Raw genomic sequence first — 21,483 nt, forward strand, 5'->3', positions numbered from 1 at the left:
AAAGGCCCTATAAGGCCCCCCACCAGATTGATTTAGCGTAATAATTGCCGCCGCCGCCATAGACCCCGCAACGACCTTACCGGCGCATCGCTGGACCGCACCAGCACCGGAGCTATGTTGCGCTCGACTTGCGCTGTTTACATCCCATCCATCGCAGCAAGTGAACGATTGCCCCGAGCTCGCGCTCCCGAGCCGGCCGAAACCGATCAAACGTGGTTTAAGATGGAGTGAGGTTATGTGCGTGTGTGTGTGTTTTTTTTTCGGAATTTGATCTCATCGCAATCCACTCCACCCGCTCGAATCCCGTGCGCGGCTGCTGGTTTATGGTTGTTTAATTAATTTACAAATTAAATCATTCACCCACAAACCAGAACGCGCTACGTCTGCTAGCCGTTCGGCACCGCGTCTCGCTGCCCGCTGCCCAATTGGTTTGACCTTCGGACGGACGGACGGATCTACGGGGCCGTTTCGTTCATTCGAAGATAATCGCCTTCTGCCCCGCGCGCGCACCAGGACCCTGCCCTCCACAGTACCGCGCGCGATGCAAATTGATGTGATTTATGCTGCATTAGGTAGCGGCGGCCTCAATCTACGCGTCCAACGCGGAGTAACTCCGACGCGCAAGGTCATTTTCATAGTCGCAGGCAAACTCGCTGGGAAGGAGCCGGGTGCAAAATTGTGCACCGCACAATAGAGGTGGATGTAGGCCTCCGCCTGACAGGGGGAGGGGAGAATCATTTATTCTGCTCCATCTATCCCGGCCCTATTGCTCCAAACGTCTGAGCGTCTGAGACGCGTTCGCGAAAGAAGGCATCTTCACTAGGGCGCGAAGGGTACCGCATTGCTAATTCAGCAGCAAATGTTAGCTTCATCATTCATCATCCAAGCTCGTTTCGGGTGGCAGGACGCCACGAGGATGGGCAAACACCTGTCCTTAATAACCTTCCGGATTGGTACCGATCAATTAATCATTCATGTGTGTATTTCCATGGGCCTGGGTACTCCCTCGCCGGATGTTGGAGGTTAGTCCATACATACATACATGTCGGAACACACACACAGACGTGTCGTAAGACTTGATTGAAGTACAATCCATGCTCTTGAGAAACATCTCCATCCACTTTCGTTGCTGGATCATGGATGCAGTCTAGCGGATCACGAACTCCAAAACTTGCTCCTAGCGGGTCCCGAGATCCCGCACCCATGATGATCCTGCCATTTTTATCAAAAGCTCATCATCTCCAATAGTTGGACCCAAACCCGGGCTGTCAGTATCAATTTGAACACCATGCTTCCGACCCGGTGCTCCGGTGCTAACGACCGCAATATCCTGCTATACCCGTGGGAGTACCATACCCACTTAATGAACCGCATTAGGCTGCTCTTATCTGGATCGGAATGAATGGGTTGTGCTGCGAGGTGCGTGTGTAACGCAACCTGCCGGTGCCGACGACAGCTCGACGACAAGATATCGATAATTGGAGTTGGAGTTGGAGTTGGACCCGCTCTTGCGCGCTAATTACGTAAGAGATTTGTCGCGCGGGAATGTATGTACGGGTAAAAGGAGCAAACAAAACGAAGGTTCAGTAAGATAATGCTCAAGCTAGCAGTGACAGTGAGCGTAGTACCCAGCTAGAATGGTCTTCAATCTGGTGGAATTCTATTGCCCATTGCCAGGTGGGGAGAGTTCCAGCAACAGGTCGGCAGAGCGTACAGCAGAAAGGGAAAGGGTGCTTATGTAAGCGCTGCACAGTTCTATTTCTGGACCCCAGGCCCAGCATTCTCGCAAACGCTCAATAATTGTTTTCATCCTGGCCCCCTCTGGGGGCCCGGCATGGCCAGGAGTTGGTAGGGAGCCAGCGACCGGGATTGCAGCAGTGCTCATTGACACACAAGCTACAAATGGCGGCGTCAGACCTGTTTGTGCCTCATCTACCTTGTGCAACAAGCTGCCAAGCTTGGGTTGGGTTGGGATGGCCTTCTGTGGCAATGCCCCCTTGCGCTTTGTGTAGTATGATTGCAGTATATTGATTCGTATATGTGTGTGTGTGTGTGTTTGTGTCCGTGTGGAATGAGGCGAACCAGAAGAGTGAAAGCCCAGCGTCACCACGTGATAGTGGCGATACACGGCGAAAAGTAAATGAAACATCAATAATTTACGCTAGCAAATTGGAACTGGGCGGCCGCCGGGGTTTGGAGGGGTTTTTGGAGAAAAAAAATCGATTACCTTCCCGCACTATACCTATACCCCTCGTTGTGCCGGAAGCTGCCGGGGAAGGTGTCCTGCTGATAAAAGGCTTTTATTACACTCACACACACACACCTTTACCTGTCACTGGCTTCAACAGGCTTTGCGGGGTTGGACAGTGTGAGCTTTTGCAGCAGACAAAAAGGTGCCAATGCAATACTCCATCAGCAAAAGCCCTCTATAACCTCAATTTTTGGCCTTTCAGATTGGAACCAAAAAAAAAAAACAAAACAAAACAAAACATTGACAAAGAGGAGCGAGAGAGAGATAGAGCAGATGAGCAAAAACATGGGGAATAAAGAGCACTCGAGCAGAGCAGCTTAACAACGTGGGAAAATCAGGAAAAACTCCATTGCATCCACTGAAGGACAGGCGAAGGAGGGAGGTGGTGGGGGGGAGGGGTTTGCAAATAAATAAAAACAACAAAAAAGCGCAAACAAAAACCGGACGAAATGAATGAAGCCAACATCGACGGCCGCACGCGGAGTGAATGAGCCAAAGAGAATGCGTTCTTTGCGATTTATGACTCACTGGCACACACACACACACACGCTCCACTAAGGGGAATGCCATTTGCAAAAACAGTTTGGGTTTATTTTTGGACGTACGTGTGTGCGTTTCTTTTTTTTCTCCTTTTTTACAGTTTCGTTTGTTGGCGTTGGTGTGCCCTTTGTTGCTTTGTTTTGTGTTCTATTATATTAAAATATTTATTCCTATTATGTGTTTTACATGTATACGCGGGAAGATGGTGAGCTGTTGCTCCGAACGCGTCGCGGACCCGAATACCCCCTAATCTCTTCTAATCTTCCTCTCTCTCGACCTCTCCCTACGTTCCCTCTCGTTGCCGATCGGTACCGAGAGATCGATCTCCATCGGTACCGAGACGGTGGGCACTCGTGCTCGTCAGCCGACGAGAGATCGCTCTCGCGGAGAGCGCACCTGAGTGCCCCGCTTGTAATGCATCCAACATCTCCCCTTCTTTATGAACAACATCTATAAACACCGAACCTACTGGGCGGTCTTCTAAGACTAGAAGACCGGTGTGGTTCCTGTCTTAAAATTGCACCAGGATTGCTGGATTCGCAACGTATGAGGCGGCAGCGCCACGGCTGGAGGTGGCATCCGGATTAATGACCGATGCTGAAGTTTGCAGTGGATGGTCAGACGATAGGCCAGGAGTGCTGCTAGGCTCGGCTGTGGCGACATCCGGGCTGCTGACTGAAACCGAAGTCTGCGATTGATGATCAGTCGATAAGCCAGGAGCGCAACTGGGCTCGGCTGTGGTGTCATAGGTATTGCTGACCGATGCTGGTATTTGCAGTAGCGGGCTAGACGGTAACCCAGGAGTGCAGTTTGGTGCCGTATCTAAAAGTACATTAAGAGGGAAATTTGTATTAACCGGTTTAACTGGATGTTGGTGATGTTGCTGACGGTTGCGACGATCGCGCAACTGATTAACGTGGCTGCGTATAATCCTCTTATCAAACGTCTGGACGGTGTACATAACAGTCCCGATGCGTTTGACAATTGTTCCAGCTACCCAGGTCCATCCATTGCGCGTATACTGTTTAGCGAAAACCGGATCAGATGAACAAAACTGTCTCAGGCGGTTGGCTGTACACACAGCAGTATCTCTTGAGGGCGGCGGTTTGGCAACTCCTTGGAATGCATAACATGATTTTACCCAGTTATCTATGTCTACATCTAGGGATGGCCAATAGAAAAAACTGCGAGCTAAGGCCTTTATGCTGATGATGTCTGAGTGTGCATTATGCAATTGTTGAATACAGTGTTGTTGCAGTGCTCTGGGCACTACCACCCTTCCGCTGAAAAGAAGACATCCACCGCCGATTGACAAGCGATCTTTTCTATCATAATATCGTGCCAGTTCGCCTGTATACGTTCTGTTTTCAGGCCATCCTTTGCGAATGTAATGTTCGACCATCTGTAGTAACGGATCCTTTTCTGTTTCCCTCGTTACCTCCGCAAAATTAATAGGCATTATCTCTTGCGTATTGACCATTATTGACTTGACGTCTGTTTCCGAGCTTGCGATCACGCAATTTTTTGCTGGCTTGGCGTGCGTGTGTTTCAGACGTGACGGCGGATGTTTATTGCCGAAATTTGTGGTGCGTACGTCATCGGGCTGGCAGCAGAATGTTTCAATGGGAGATGACCATAGTGAAAAAATGTCTATCAGATCCAAACCAAGAAGAAGTAGGCATGCTGAAGTGACGAAAATCTTTACAATCTTGGTTTGGTCGGCAACACTAACGCTACCCATAAAATATCCGTCCAGTGTTAGGTTAGCACCCGATGCTGTGTGAGTAATCATCGGCGAGGGTATTAGTTTAGGACTACCTACGTGCTGCCAAGTTTTCCTGTCGATCATTGTGATGTCCGATGCCGTGTCGAGCTGCAGTTGGATTGGAGTGCCGTTTATCACAACTGGTACGAATTTACGCCGTTGCTGTACATTACGGACGTTTACTGCGATCATTTGCGTTCTTACGTGCTGGGTGAAACGCTTATTTGGCGTGCGACGGGCTGCTGTTTTGCAATGACCCTCTTTATGACCGATTCGCGAGCACATTTCACATCGGTGAGTGTGGTAAGTACATTCTCGCATCCAGTGACGGTCTCCGCATAGCCAACATGGATTTTTAGGTATGCCTGCGCCCGAAAAACTCTGTTGTTGGTGATCCGCTTTAGCGTTGACAGTTAATACTCGCTCCGGCAAAGGACCCTCGATCATCGCGCTATCCCTCTTCAGATTTTCTAAACGATGACACTCGGTGGACAGCTGCTGAAGGGTTGTGCAGGTTCGGTCCTCAATACGAGCCAGGAGTCGCGTTCTCAGATCAGCTTCGTCCTCGTCCCTCAGGCCGCACACAAACAACAAGCATTTAAAATCTTCTTCGCTGAGCTTGCCAAGCTCGAAATCCACTGAAGATTTGTTGATGCGACATGCGTAGACCAAGTGATCCTCTGTCCGCTTCTTGGTCATCTGAAGGCATTTAAAACGCTTGCTGAGCAGTGTCTCCTGGTCGTCGAAAAGCGCTGATAGCTTCTCTACCGTTTCATCGAATGAAAAATCGGACGGACGACGGGGCAGGATAAAAGATAAAAAGCGATCGTGCTCGGCCGTACCCAGTTTCCGCAACATCAGTCGAACTTTGGCAGGGTCATCGATTCTTGCTGCGTCGTTCTGAAACAAGTCCGCATACCTCGAATACCATTGTTTAAATGTGATTCCTGCATCTTTCTCGTACCGGAATTCTGTAATATTACGAGAAAGGGAATCAATTATTTGCTCGGGATGAAAACTGGGCGGCGCGGCGCTTTGGCTTAGTAGCCGCTGATGCATAAACTCGTTGATGAATTGTTGTTGCTGGGCCATTTGTTGCTGAAGTAGATTCAGCATTTGCACAATCGTTGCATTATCGGTGCTAGTTGTCATGGCTGGTGACGCGCCGAACTGCGATGGCAGCGGGGCTGCTGGCTGCGATGGCGGTGGTGCTGCAGGATGCGATGGCGGCTGGATGTACGCCGGGCGTTGACCCGACAGTCCCTCTCGTTGGGCTTGGAAAGCCGCGTCCTGAGCAGCGAAAACACCTTGTACGTTGGGCTGAACCGCTGAACCAGCTCCGTTGATCCGATTTAGAGACAATCGGCGTGATTCGGCATCCGAGAATGTATCACCAATGTTCATATCACTAGTCTCCATCCTCCGACGTTTTCGACGTGGTGAACCGATTTTATAAAACACGCGCACAATACGAACACGATAATACGGAATCAAATAAATAAAACACAAATGTTCCTTAAGCACGTAACACGTTAAAATTCGTTAAAATCATAAAAAAAACAAACTCTTTTCCTCGTCGCCACTTTTGTGTTCTATTATATTAAAATATTTATTCCTATTATGTGTTTTACATGTATACGCGGGAAGATGGTGAGCTGTTGCTCCGAACGCGTCGCGGACCCGAATACCCCCTAATCTCTTCTAATCTTCCTCTCTCTCGACCTCTCCCTACGTTCCCTCTCGTTGCCGATCGGTACCGAGAGATCGATCTCCATCGGTACCGAGACGGTGGGCACTCGTGCTCGTCAGCCGACGAGAGATCGCTCTCGCGGAGAGCGCACCTGAGTGCCCCGCTTGTAATGCATCCAACACTTTGTTTTTTGCTGGCGCGGGATAAAGGCCGGGTCAAAGCCCCAAAAGCACCCTCTTTTTGAATGTCGTTTTAATTATTTGTCGTGTAGCAAGAGACCGTTTCACCAACCCGACTCCTGCAACCTTTCCGGTGTACATGGGCATGGCGAAGATGATGATGATGTTGTTGATGAAGATGTTCCCTTTTGATGAGAAGTAGATTAGTAGTTGCTCCCAATTGAGTGCCATCCAATGCGGGGCGCCGTTTTGCATTCAAATTGAGAGCATCGGACCAGTGGACACGCCTTGCTGGTGACTGGCAAAGCATTTTACTAAGAAGATTAGCAGAAAAAAGTGGTATGACAGACAGACAGACACACACACACACACACACACACACACACACACACACACACACACACACACACACACACAAAGTATATACAAAAACGAGCAGCTGACTGTCAGTGAGCTGATAGTAATCCAACCTATCAAAAGCTAAGCCATTCGGGCTGTACAGTTTCAATCAAATTGACGACGAAAGCAGCTTAATTTGCTTCACATATCGCTCACCGTACATTCGATTGGTTGCTTGATAGCTATCGTGCGTGTATTAGTAAATAGTTCAGTTTGCTCTAGCAATAGGCTCTAATGAGTGGCTAACTGCGGCACGATATGTTTCAATTACTGTAATTCCCTCCTTGATTGAGAGGCGTTCAGAACAAATCTGTTTCTGGATAGCGTATTTCCGTAACAGCATTTGAACAATAACATGTCGTCACGCACAATTCTTGATATCTGCTTGTTGTTGATAACACTTTTTGGATTGCCTAGTCTGTGTAAGCTTTATTGTTGCATCGGTAAAAAGACATTCAAATATCTTGCGCGCATATCGCAAAGAGTGAGAGTTGATCCACGTCCGCGTCGGGTGGAGCGTGAGCAAGACATGCGGGCTGCCAACTAGACTAGCTACTGCTTCCAGAACAAGGGCCCGTTAAACGTCTATAAAAAAGAGCGATCAGACTCCTTCTGCAGTATGTTTCAGCGTTAGAAAGCACGTTATGTCTAAATTTAAAACATAACTAGCTTATTTGGTCCGGTTACAGTGTTGTGCAAGATGTAATTTCGGACAACGAAAATTCCAGGTTGCAAATACTTTGAGAGAAACTGATTTAGAGCTCATACCGATCCTGGAACTGATCCAGAAATTCATGTCGGTCCTGGAATTTTGGAGAACTCTTCCTGGTACTGGAACTGATTCCAATCCCAATATACTGTCCCAGGAACTGATCTTTACACCAATCCGGTCTTGGAATTGATCTCGTACCCATACCAGAACTTACAGTGAACCCATACCGGTCCTGGAACAGATTCTGGCCCCATTCCAGACCCTAATACTGCTCTTTTTTTAATTCGGGTCCAACAATAGTATCCTAATGTATCTCAGTTATTGAACTATCCAGTCCAGTGGTTTTCCTATTTGCTTTTTTTAATGTTGTTGTTGCATTGAGTACTATCGACAACTCGGACAACTTAACAACATCAAGCCTTGTATCGACCGTCGCCCTAAGCAAGGATTCTTAATATGTCTGGAAAGCCTACGGGCATGACGCGTCACCTACAGTGACGGACACCTGAAGCAAAACACCTATCGGCTGGCTTTGGAGGCTTCCTGGACAGTTCCTTGGACCAGTTATTGGAAAACTTTCCTCCCATATCGTAGATGACATGCTTTACCTATATGGTGCAGTCAAAAAGCAACACTTAAAACGAAGTCGGCGTTGCGTTTTCCATCACCAACACGGTTGCTGTTGTATGCAGAGTGTAAGCACCCACCGGACAGTAGCGCTGAGATAACCCTTTACTAGCATTTTATTATAGAGATTATTCGCCTACCGTGCGTCTATTTATAATCCCAAACCATGCAGCTATTAGCTCGCACCGGCAAGCAACAGTTGCAGTTGCCTGCCAAACATGCCATCCGGGGAATGCTTCCCAGCGACAATGCTCCTTGTTTTGCTGTCCCGTTGGTGTATTTTGCTTTGGTAGTGCCGCTCTCGGATGCCAAAAGCTCGGAATTAAAGCTCGCCTGCTTCTTCACCCCGAATACGCATTACGTAATGCGCCTTGCCCCGGTGGTGGTGGTGGTGTCGTCGGGTACCCCCTCGGGTTGGCATTTTGATTTCCTTTCGTTTTACTTTTTTGCTATGACACCCAAGTCCGAGTGTGCGGGCGTGTCTGCGTGTTGGTGCTTTAGTTTTAGTTTTGCCGGTGCGGAGTGCGTCCGGATTGAGCGTGTGCCCGGCAGGATCGATAATTTGGTGTAAGCTGTGTGTGTGTGTGTGTGTGTGTACGTGGGGCAGCCGAGTTTCTTTTCGGTCGGTGCGGCCCCTCGGATTAGGCGGCTCGCTTTGCTAATTTATTTGCCATACAACTTTACCGTTAAAAAGAGAGAAATAGAGAGCTACAGAGAAAGGGAGGGAAAATAAGGACACTAAAAGTGTGTGTGTGTGTGTGTGTGTGTGTGTGTGTGTAGCGTTTTAAAACTGGTGTCGCTTTCCCCGGGCGTTGAGTAGTGGTGGTGGTGGGGGCAACTTAATCCAATTGGTCGGTTCGGTTGGCGGGTTTTAATTCGATTTGGTCGACCAGCCCCGGGAGTCCGCACCCGTCTCTCAACCTAACCCCCCCCCCCCCCAATTTCACCCCTTCGCGTTGCCTTGCTTCTGTGGAGCTGTTTGCAACCAACCACTTTTGCCGCTTTTGTACCTTTGTACGGGTACGTTCGTCGCTTGCTCTCCGCTGACACTTTTGCGCCGTCATCCCTTTTTTTTCTGTACGGTGGAGCGGAGGGTGAAGGAAGATATTAAAACATAGTTCTATCAACAACCCTTGGGGGGGGGGGGGGGGGGAGGGACGTGTTCATGATTTTTATTACACCTCGCCCGACACACACACACAAACACACCCAAGTCCCCCGTGACAGTACTTTTAATCTACGTAGTCCGTTATTGATTTCGAGCCCGTTTTGTTCGAGGCTGCTACTAGCCCTCGGTACGGCTGGAGGAAAAATAGAGGGAATTAATAATTGACCTCCCTCCCCCCCCCCCTGCCTCCTCCTATTCCGCCTCATAAATGTCCACTGAAAAAAAAAACAAACACATAAAAAGCGTCCGAGCAACTTACAAAACCAACTCCATCGATTGAGCAGGAAGCAAGTTATTGGAAAACTGGGCTTACCATATAGTTCGGTCTTTTTCCCCAGCATTTTTCCTTTGCGCCTGTTTTGTGACCATCGGAAGGATAGCTGTGGGAGGGGGTAGGGTTAGGGGGCACGGCGTGCCATAAATTCGACCCGTTTGCCCGATCGGGTTTGTCGGATGGAATGTCGCCATCGAATGGTTTGGGCTTGGAATTTCTCATTTCGGGTCGGCGAGTTCCAACGATTGACCTGCTTTTCTTGTTTTTCCCCTCAACTCACTGCTCACCGCTTCTCGCTCACCCAGCAACAATACCGCAACAACTCTCGTCGGAGCGAGCATAGCAGCAGACGTGCAGAAGTTGGCGATTGATTATTGATTCCTATTTAGAGCGTTGAAGCGTTGATACAACAGTTTATTAGTCGGTTCACCTGTCAATGGTTCCTTCTGCCTGTGTGTGTGTGTGTGTCGTAACTGACCCGATAGTGCATTCTTCGCTAACGCTTTCCATTCGTTACAGTGATCTACGTGACGCGGTCGTTCGGTGTCATCTTCGAGGAGTATGTCGTGGACCAGGGCCGCAATCTGACGCTCCGGTGCGACTCGAAGCATCCGGTGCGCTGGGTGCGGGAGGGCCGCCGGGAGGACGTGCGCCAGTTCCAGGTAAGTGTGACAGTTGTTCTTCCCTTCGCGGGAGTCAATCAAAGGACCCGTTACTCGGCTCCGCAAACTGACAAATGACATGCTACAGCCACTCCTCACTCGCTGGGTTTCTGGTGTGCCACAGAAACGTGTGCTTGTGTATGTGGGAGGGTTTCGTTTAGGGTAAAGCATCCGGTTAAAGCCGTACCGCAACCAACCGGCTCCGTGTTACATAAATAGAGCAGGCCGTGAGTATCCACCGGAGGCTTTGCCGCCTCCCTCTTCCGGGAGCGGTCGGATATCTGCCCTCTTCCCTCGGGTCGACAGAAAACTTTCCGGGCGAAACCTTCCTGCTGGCCCATTTCGTGGCAGCGATGGAGGCAGAACGGCTTTCGGGCAACACATCGCAACGGCATTGGCGAAACCGGACGCTTCAGGACCGGAAGACACCGGTCGTCAAGCAAAAGTTTTGTCCCGCTCAGCAAAACCCGAATCCCCCCCCCCCCCCCCCCTGAGACTTTGCACGGCAAAACTTTGCCAATCTATTTCGCTTCGGTCCCATTCACACCCAGGGACGCACGGAGCCAAACGTCCAAATGTCAATAGGTCGAACGGTGTGCAGCAAAACGGGTAGACCGCACACGGTCAGCCACACCGAACCCGGAACGTACACGGATACGGTGCACACCTGCAACGACGCAACAGCGCGTAACATGAGAGCAGTGCGAGCGGTGATTGAAGGTCTTGTAAAGATCGTCCTTCGGTAGGGGTCGTCTATGAATTACGTGGCGTTTAAATAGTTGTTTTTTTATTCGCTCTCTATTTTAATGGATCTTTTCGGTACTTTAACATATCGTTTCCTTGCATTGAACGGTTATTGCAGGGTTTCACGTTCTGGTTTGTTTTTTGGGGTGTCAATGATTAGGGGGTTTTTCGCTACTACTAGCCACAGACGTCTTATATGGAGTTTGACACTCGGAGGCGTACACAATAATATACGCCAAACTGGACAAACCCACGATATTCAGCCTAGATTATTTCAGCCTGAAAAATATGTAAACAAACGCCGATTCTTAGTAGGCTTGTTCAGGCTAGCTCATATATGATCGATTTTGATTTTGCTGATACTTACACATTTTGTTGAGAAAGGTAAAACAACTTTTTTATCTATATTTTTCAATTGAAAGTAAGCATTGAAGCACCCTGTTAAAAAAAAGAAAATAAAGCCTTTTTGAAAAATTGCACCCTTATTTGAACTTATATTGTAACAATCCAATATAGCAGCCTGGTCAAATGAGTATTCAAAATTTTTTATTCGATCCAACAAACAAACAAATAAACGAGAGGCTTATTTTGACAATTAAGACGCTCAACACACATTTTCATCTGACCTATACCTTTTTTTTTACCTTTGACAACTCTATTTAAATGCTTTAGTCGTTGTTTTCTATATTTCAGAGTCCCAATTCGGACAGGGGGAGATTTTAGCTTTCCAAGGATGTGTCACTCGTTTTATTTGCTAAATGATTAGCATTTTAGGAAAATGTGACTTGAAAATGGCTAGCTGATAATTCTTTTGGATTGGATATTTTATGCGCCAAAAAGCTTATTCGATGGAGGAACATCATTTTTGGGTCAGTCAATCATCAGCAATTTCCCACGCAGGACCAAATACCAAAATAGCCCGGAAAACCCTGTAAAATCGTACTGAACTGAACCAAACGCACCATTAAAAGCGTAGCGTAGTTTATGGCTGCCTCACACACAAACACACACACACACACACACACACACACACACACACCTCCTTTACGGTCGTGAGGAGTACTGCGTACTGCCCAACGGAGCGCGTTCAACACTGGAGATGTAGAACGCGATGCCGAGATCCTGGTCACGGCACCGGACCTTCTAATTGACTTGGGCGCTCTCGGCGCTCTTGGGTGCGCCACAGGAAGCGTTTAATTTCGTTGTGTTTTTGCAAACCCTTTGCAGTGTCGTTTCAAATGACACAGCAAACACACACACACACACATCCGCACACAAAGCAATGGCGGCCGGGATGTTGTCCCGGTGCTTGTTATCGCTGAACCCGTGCAACCCGTGGACCCGTTGGTTGTCGTGCTGGTGCGAACAATGGTTCTCCATTGTTTTGGTCCTCTTTTGTTGTTCGGTGGTGAGCTTTCGTGCTCGAGCTTGCCGGGTGCCTGTTTGTCTGAGCTGTGTGTGTGTGTGAGCGCGGAAGGTGTCAGTTGGGCAACAAAATCCAATCTGCTTTCCTAGCCAGCCTCACGGGCGCACGGGGCTGGATGTTTTTGCAAAGCAGCAAGACACAAAACCCGCTCCCACCACGAATAAAAGATCCTCTAACCGCGGAGGAGGAGCGTGGGGAGGGGGGGTGTCTTACACGGATACTGCTCAACCTGACCTCTCGTCCTCTCACACGCGCTCACACGCCTGTTGCTTTGAATTCTTTGAATTTTGCTTGTCTTTTTTTGTTTCTCTTTACGGCCGCGGAAACATCTTCTTCACCGCCCGGGAGGAAGCGGGCAGGGTGCGTGTACCGACGCCAAGCTTTCGCGCTAATGAATTTGTTCTCTTTCCCCCCGGCTGGCCCGCTGCTGCAGAGCGCCTGCACCACCCGTTCTTGTTTTGTTCAACGGAGTGGGTGGGTTTTGGTACACTTTGAAGAGCAAAAAAAAAAAAACCCGTTCACTCCGGACGTTATGGGAGTGGTGGGGAATGGGAGGAGCGGGGAGAGATAGTGAAATGAAACAACAGCCCTCCTATCCCACCCTTTTCCGCCCCGGCTGACATAGTTTTCTAGCGTGCGCGTTTTGCAAAATCAAGAATCATTCCATTTAAAATTCTCTTCCCTCCTGCATGAATTGTTCCAGGGAAGAGGGGGAGGTGGTTAGCATTATCGCACGCTAGCTATTTTATTGCTCCCTATCCCTCCCCCCTACCCCCTTTTTGTTCCATTCCTTCGCCGCCGCTGCTTTGCGCTAATGAAACCACACTCCGGTGCGTGGCGGGTCACCTACCATTCAGGGGCACACCGGCACGATTGTATTGCGCGCGCCAATGCAGACGGGAAGAAGAAATCTTTCAGCTCTCCTTCTGCACCCCCCCCCCCCCCCCCAACAACCTCGAACTGCTAAGCAAGCAGCTTATATCTTGCGTGCACACGCAGCGCGGAGGACGTGGGAAATAATAAATGTTTTAAGTAGTTCGCTCGCAGCCGCGGGCGGGCTGCGGGTTTGCCTACCATCCGGGGGCACGCCGGTAAGCGGGTTGGAGCGATTTTTGTGGAGGGTTGTGCAAATATTCTGCGCGTCGGCTAATACCCTTGGATTCGCTAAGCGCCAGCCAGCGTTTGCGTTCCCTCTGGGTGTTTGGCCATAATTTCCTCCCCATTTTACTCCTTCTCTCTCTCTCTCTGCTTTTGCTTAGTATGACAAAGAGAACGAGCGAGAAGGAGAGATTACTGAGAAAGTGCGTCTTGAGATTTAGTTAAGATTCGCCCTCGCACAAATGCTGAAAGCTTGATGCAGCGTGTCTCTCCCAACATAATCCCACCCCGTTCCTTTCCCCCAGTCAGTGAGTAAGTGTGTGTGTGTGCGTGTGAGAGCTTGTTTTTGCTTGCGGCGCACATGTGTTACTAAATTTTAATTAACCACAAGCACGGCACAAGACGCCATAATCCATCCTTCCGCCGCAAAACAAACATCACCAAGGGCAACAATCAGAACACATCGCTTCGTTCGACCCCCCCCCCCCCCACCCCCGTCCCTCCATTCGGGGACTTACTTAGGAAGTTTGGGACCGTGCCGACTGTGCGTATGTGAGAAAACTGGGGCGGGTTTTTTTTTCTCCTACCAACTTTTGACTTTGTGCCAAAGTTGGCAAATGGCTGAATTAGTAAGCAGCGGGAAGGAGGCTGTGGTGAGGTCAACTTTTCCTCCCTTGCTTTCGTGCTCGGTTGCAGCAGTAGCATCTCTATCATCTTTGTGCAGTAATTCGCTGTCCTCATTATAGCTACTCGTCGCAGCAAAACGGGCAAAGGGCGAGAAGGACTCGCCCGTCACAGCTGTCAGGCGATTGCTTGTTTTTGCCTCGTCACTTCGCTTTGCTGCTGAAAGTTTAGCTCATCTTTATTATTGTTGTAACACACACACACACACACACACACACACACACACACACACACATATAGTCGGTGCACTTCAACCGATTCTTTTTCAATCGCACAGTGGAGGAGCGAGAATGTTGATTTGGCAAAAAGGGTTTTTTTTTTTAATTATTTTGTACAGTGATATTGGACGATTGTTGCACGTTCAAGGGAACAACCAACATATTTCATATGTTTGAGATAGATTAAACCACACTGTTCATGTTATGTGGGTCTAGTATACATCATTGATGTGTAAAAAATAGCAGGAACAAGATGAATAATGTCAAGAAATACTGATTTATAAACCTTTACAAAAATCCAATTGCTGAACACTTTCTGCACTCACTGAAACCTACAAAAAACCCTGTGAAATGGTTGTGTATTTTTTTCTAAATTAGACCAGTGTTTAGCAAAACACGAAACGCTGTTACATCACAACGTTTGTCCTTGGTACAAGCTGGAATTCAGCAAAAGAAAGTAGCAAACGTGCACCTGCTGCCACACGCCAATGGCTGAACAAAACACCGTCAAAAAGGGTGGCACGGTGAAAACAGGAGACTGTGGGGGTTGTGCAATAAAACAGATTTAAAGCATTCTCTTTGTTTCAACTGTTGAACAGTGAATGATCGTTTTTTTTAAAACAAAAATCTAAATTTTTGCCATCTAATTTTCGCTTGTGGGAACTTCTTAAGGGGAAAGCGGAGTAAACTGGTGGGGCAAAATGGTGAGTCTCCTGCATTATTGGCAAATTAACACGTTTACTTCTGACGATTGAAAGCTATGAATTTACGTGAAAAGGGTAACCATTTTAATTTAGAGGGTTTTCCAGGGGTTCTCATAGTTGTGGGACGCTTCCTTGACTCTATCTAATAGGTCTAATAGTCCTTTTCGCACAAGCGCATTGGAAATTCCTATTGGATTTGTCCAACAAGGATGCGATAGAGCCCAATTCCCATTACATTAAGCTTATTTCACTTACGAAGGAGTTAAAAAAGTGTCCCACAGCTATGAGAACTCTTGGAAAACCCTGTAATGCAAAGGTTTTAAGTGCTTCGTTTGGAGCAAAATGGTCATTATAGCTTGGGTATCGGTACGATACCGGTAAAATTAAAAAAAAGTAAATAAAAGTAAAAGTAATTAAAAGAAAAAAAACATAGCTCCATACACTGTAATGTATGTTATAAATAATGTAAGCACACACAAAAATTCTTTTACAATGGATCCAGAAACAAAATGGGTGATTGAAGTGCTCTTATATGCCCATTTACGTTTGCGTAGCCCTGTAACCGGGCTTTTTAACTAGTTTTAATACAAAAAGCTTAAATATTTACGTTTACAATTCTACCAAGATGCAACAGCTAAAGTCCAAGCCTAAAGCCTAAAGCCTAAAGTTCAAGTCAAATACATTTTCACGACTGTTCATGTAGGGTTTTAAATTTCATTCTATACATTTACATTTCCTGCTAATACGTTTGCCCTACAATTTGTGTTTCATTTTTGTTACCCAATGAGATGCAGAGCAAAATCCTTCAAACAGTGCCATTTCGCTCCGCTTTCTCCCCTATATTGTTTTGATTTCAATCAAAATAAACAGTTTGGGTTTGGTTCACAAGGTGAAGAAAAAATACCTTATTTTGTGGTGCACAATTCTTACCGGTTTCAAGAAATCCATCAAGACGAGAAAAGGTTCTTTAAAAAAATAAAACAATGAATGAATGAAAGAAAACTTAAACTCAATATTTAAGGAAAACGCTAACTTTTATCAGTGTTTTGTAAATATTTGGAAAATCAAAAATATGTAACGCATAAAAATATATAAATGGCAAATTACCATACTGATATTTGACAATCTTTGAAAATGTATATATTTTTTACTATTTTTCTTTCGTAAATTTTCGCCTGTATGTTATACAAAAAACAAAACCCGCAATGATGTAGTAGAAGAATAGCATAAAGCGTCACTTAAGCCGGAGAGCTGCTCGATTCAAGCAGTTGCTTCAAATGAAGCGTTTGCGAGGAACAATTGTCATTTTGGTTTTTGAAAATATTTTTTTCAACACTGAATCACTGCTAAAGCAACAGCAAAAGGCAATGTTGGTCCACTTAACCCTAACCCATGATGCACGTTGGCCGCAAGCTTATGCAATGGTTCGCTGTTTTGCCGCTGCCTTGCCATCGTTCCCACAGCCTTGACATCGCGCTACATTGATGGTGGGCCCGACGCAGCTGCCGTCTCTCTGTTGGCATTGACTCGGCACAAATATCTGACCGAAAAAGCGCGTTTCTTCGCTCACCAAAAAAGGAAAATACACAAAGGACAATAAAATGCTTGCCAAGCCCATTACTAAGGCGACGAGGCTGCTGCTGCTGCCAAGCGTGGCCTGAAGGACACGCAGTTCACAGTCGCGCACAGATCGCTCCATAATCGAGGTCGTCTCCTGTAACACAACAATGGAATGGGGTGGACACCCTCTCAACGCTCTTTTGTTCTGTGCCTCTCCCCCCCCCGCAAGCTGCTGTGGAGGCAACAATCGGAGGCAGTTTAATAATCGCACCACATCAATATTTATTGCATCCGCCTGCTGTGCCTCCGGCTGGCTGGCGCATCTCAACCACCCGCAAACGCAGCGTGAAACGATCGATCGGAAAAGTGTGCATGTGTGTGTGTGTGTTTTCCTCTCCTGTTTGTTCCGCCTACAGTAAAACGACATTAAAATGGACGGAAGCAGATAATGCGCTTCCGTGCGCCGTCCGGTCAGGTTCGCTGTTTGTGTTTGCCAAGTCGCGCCAACGGGGAAGGAAAAGTGCTTCAAACAACAGCAGCTAAAAAAAAAAACAAAAAACAGGGAAAAAGGGTCCACTACCGCCGGCTCGTAAAATGGAGCGGGGGCGGGTTTTGTGTGTGTGTGTAAACAGTGAACATGTCCTCGCGATGTCCCGTACGCGCGGCTACATAATTAAAGACAGCTCTGTTCGGACCTCGGCATCGCAAGTGAAGCTTTCCGTTTTTTTTTTGTTTTCCTGTCGCTTAGCTTGGGGATGGGTTTTTAAAACAAGCTTCCCTTGATGCCCCCGTACCCCGCTCTACTCCAATCTGCACCGTAGGGAAATTATCTTTCTCCATTTGTGCCATACTTTCCAGGGACAAAGAGTGTAGTTGTTTGAAGGGTTTTTGACGGGATAAAGCCGTGCACCTGAGATTGTGCAGTGGGCGAATGATTTGGTAACGGGAAGGGAGCTGCCAACTGAATCGCTCCATTTGCGATGCTGGAGCTTTCTCTTCGACACACACACACACACGCACAGGCACACAGAGCGAGGACACATGGGGCACCAGGTGTGCCTTCATCTCGTGGCCCTCAATCTCTGCCGGTTCCATCCGGAAGTGTTGTTTCATAATTTTTCCACTTTTCCCACTTTTGTATGCTCTTCCGCTGCGTGTCCCAGCGCCCCCCCCCCCCTTCGAGCAGGCAAGCAATGGCGCGCAAAACAGTGGTGCCGAGCGGGTTCCAAAATAAAACCAAATCCGATTTATTGCCGCGCACCGAGGGCCACCTGTCGCGTTGCGGGCTGATGGAGGGGATTTTGGGCGGCCGCTTTATATTGATTTCCGGCGCGATGCAAATCACTGCCATTGGTGCAGAGAATTTCCCGAGAAAAAATAAAAAACCCTGATGGGGGTTTGCGCTCTGGCACACGGGCGATTGATTGATTTGTACAGGCGTTTTTCTTCTTCTTTTTTTCCTGCCCGTCTTCCACTGTTTGGTATGCAGTTGCAGAAGAAGCTTTTATTGTGCGAATGCTTTTTTTCCTCTCCGGTTCTTTGCTGTTGCTTCCTGTTGTTTTATTCAATTTATTACATCTGTCAGTCTTTAGGCTTAGTGGATTGGAAGAAGGCGGCATCCAGCACGGCCATAAATAGCATTGAAAAATGTTATTTCCACCACCACCACTACCCTGAGGGTGGGCATCGTTCCTTCCTTTATCTAGTGCCTTTCTATCCAATTAACGATCCCGCAAAGGTGGTTGGCGATGGTGCTGAAAATAAAAAAAAAAGCGCGGGGAAAAATGAGAAAACGCCGTTCCATTAACGGCTATGCTTCCGTTACGAAGTAGAAGCGGAAGAAGAAGAAGAAAAAGCAAGCAAAGCAGAGCGTTATTTATAAGCAGGCGCTAGCGAGCGTGGTTCGCTCGCATTAGCACCATGGCCGGATGCACGGTAGCAGTGCAAGGGATCGATTAACTCCCGCAGCATAACCACATCTGATCCTTATCTTGGGCTAACCTCTTTTTTTTTGCACTCTCCCCTTTCTAGAAAGGTTCCGGCCGAAAGGGGAGGGGATTTTAGCTGGAAGAGATCGTTCCATTTCAACGCCCTGGGGACAGGGTGAGGGTTTAAAGCATTTGCCGTTTTTTTCGTAGTAGTTCCATTGTATCCCTTACGCCAACGCAGCTACAAGCGTGTGTTGAATCGAACTAACTCGAATGTAAAAAAAACTCTTCCCAGGTAGCGCTAGTTTGTGCGCTAATAAAAATAGCGATGGCACTTCCAACTACTACTTCCTACGCGGTTGCACTGAAGCATCGCACTGTACCATAAAACTGATGCACTAACTGTGTCCTAATGCAAGGTTATCGAGGTGCTCTTGCTGCTTTGTGTTTAACGCGTGCTTTAACGCTTTCCAAACCGAAACGGACCAGGCGTCTCCACTGCTCGAACGTCACCAGGCGTCTCCATTGCTCGAACGCCACCAGGCGTCTCCATTTGCAATAAGTATTTTTTTTCATTTGCATTAGGAACTTTGTAGATAGATTAGCTTTGTTAGTTCTTTTTTATAACCGTACGGTGGGAGCAACTGCGGGTGTAAATTACGAGCAAATTGTATAAAAAATAGAACACCTATCTACGTAAAAGTGAAGTTCGAGCAGCTTGCGATGAAGCACCGGAGCGAACTGAAACAACCTTCTTCCCCTGTATGGTTGCAAGCAGCATTCAATTGGTTATGTTAAGTGACTTAACCACGATGCAAACACAATCAAAGCACAAACAGTGGTGAAGCGATTCGAGTGCCTCTCAATCAGCAAAGAAAGCGGACTTCCGAAAGCGGATCAGCAAAGAAAGCGGAGCAAAGAAAGCGGAGGGGGCGTACAAACAAATCAAAACTAATTTGCTCCTATTGAGGAAAAGAGAACGTATCAATCTTCTTAGTAGAAATACACTGTCTTTTTTTCCTGCCGCTGTCCCGAGCAAAGTCCCAACAATTCTCGTTCGATTGATTTCTCCTTTGGTCGTCGGGCACGAGTACGGTCAAGTAAGCTCAAGGACTTCAAACGAGTTATGTGTGCCTGTGCGGGGTCATATAAAAGGGGTGTGTGTGTGTGTGCGCGGGGTAAGGAAGAGCGAGGCAAAGGTTTGCGTGGTTGGAAACCATTTTCATACGGCAACATGAAACGTAAAGCAAGCAGCAAAAGCAAAATCAGTTCTCGCTATTTGCTCGACACACATACACACTACTTGGAACGAATCCAAACGATTGCCTTCCGCTCCAGTTTTCCGCGATGGGTTTCCCTTTTTCTCCTTCTTTACTTTGCCGTCCCCCTGCCGCACCTGAAGGTGGTAATAAAAAATGAACCATTCACAACCGACGCTGGTTGTGTTCGCTGTCAACAATTAGCTGCTGCTGTTGTGATTTTTATACTATTAATTCCTCTCTGTCTCTCTCTCTCTCTCTCTGCAGCTGGACGGTTCGCTCGTGCTGACAAACCTTACCGCAAGGGACAGCGGCCGGTACACCTGCTCGGCCGCGATACCCACCCTCACGACGGTCGGCGTGCTGGAGGGCACCGAGCCGGACCCGTCCGCCACTGCGCCCGGCAATGACAGCAGCACGCGGCCCGCCTACGATGCCGGGTACGAGAACGCCACCACCGACGAGCCGGCGGACGACGAGGACGGCGGGTACGATGCTTCGTCCGCCGCGTCCGAGGAGCACTTCGTCGAGCTGCTGAAGGTGAACGTGAAGGTGCGGACGCCCCCGCTCGCGGTGTCCAACTTTTACGTGCGCGCGTCCACCATCATCGCCGTGCTGGTGTGGGAGGTGATGCCGAACCGGACCGGCGGGTACGCGATACGCGACTTCACCGCCGAGATGCGCAAGATGCGCGAGAGCAGCAACGAGACGGAGCTGCCCTGGGAAACGATCGATCCCCGCCACATCAGCCCGAACGCGGTACGCGGCTTTGTGTGCTTTGGAGCTTTTGTGGGCCTTCTGGAAATAAATTTGTGGCGTTTCTCCCTTCTTTTTTTTGCAGCGCCAGCTCGAAATCTATCATCTCATACCGAACACGACGTACGAGTTTCGGATCTGGGGCAACAATCAGCTCGGGGCCGGCGAGATCGTTACCATCCTGGCGACGACCCAGCCGCGCATGGAGGAGAAAGGTAATGGTCCACACTCTCCCCCAGTAGCAGCCAGTAGCATGACACCTGCCATCGGAGCTTTGCCATAAATGCCATAAAACATGCTATAAAACTGCTCTGCCCTCCTTTTGTTCCAGATCTGGTCCGCCGCATCATGATCGATGCGAAAAACTTTGACACCCGCGTCTGGATAGCGGCGGTCGGCATCGTGATGGGCACGCTCGTCATCCTGTCGCTCGGTACCTGCATCGTGCTGTACAAGGAGTGCCGCGAACCAGCCGGTAGTACAAACGATTTTCCTCACCGCTGCTAGCCTACCTACGCTGTTGTTCCATTAGCCACATACGTTTATTTCTTTCCTTCCTTTGCTGTTACTGCTGTGTTTGTGGTTGTTCGACGCAGCCATTCCGAGCAACCTTACTCCCCTCCCCTTCCCAACACCTCCACCACTATTCCACACTACTCCTGCAAGCCGAACAACCCTCACACAGCCTTTAGTGGACGGGAGTGGCCGTTTCTTTTTCTGTTCTTACATTTTGTGTCCGGCCAACTTTGTTTCCTCCTTCTGGTCATGTGCTTTTTCTCTTAAGCTGAAACGATTCCCTGTTTGTTTGTCGTATCGTAGTTATGAGCTCCACAACGACA

General features: G+C 48.1%; 2 protein-coding genes across 2 annotated transcripts in view; one reads left to right on the forward strand and one right to left on the reverse strand.

Annotated features, from left to right (window-relative positions):
* The window catches only part of LOC120958116 (dorsal-ventral patterning protein Sog), a 247,514-nt gene that overhangs the window by 116,653 nt on the left and 109,378 nt on the right, over window positions 1-21,483 (reverse strand). The gene's annotated exons all lie outside the window — the stretch shown is intronic.
* Window positions 1-21,483, forward strand: part of LOC120951350 (uncharacterized) — a 34,496-nt gene that overhangs the window by 4,141 nt on the left and 8,872 nt on the right. Inside the window, exons 3-6 of the mRNA XM_040370030.2 lie at window positions 10,125-10,267; window positions 20,156-20,647; window positions 20,730-20,859; window positions 20,976-21,119. Coding sequence (XP_040225964.2) covers window positions 10,125-10,267; window positions 20,156-20,647; window positions 20,730-20,859; window positions 20,976-21,119 — 909 coding nt within the window. The remainder of the gene's footprint in view (window positions 1-10,124; window positions 10,268-20,155; window positions 20,648-20,729; window positions 20,860-20,975; window positions 21,120-21,483) is intronic.

This window comes from Anopheles coluzzii, chromosome X, assembly GCF_943734685.1.
Source record: "Anopheles coluzzii chromosome X, AcolN3, whole genome shotgun sequence".
NCBI lineage: Eukaryota > Metazoa > Arthropoda > Insecta > Diptera > Culicidae > Anopheles > Anopheles coluzzii.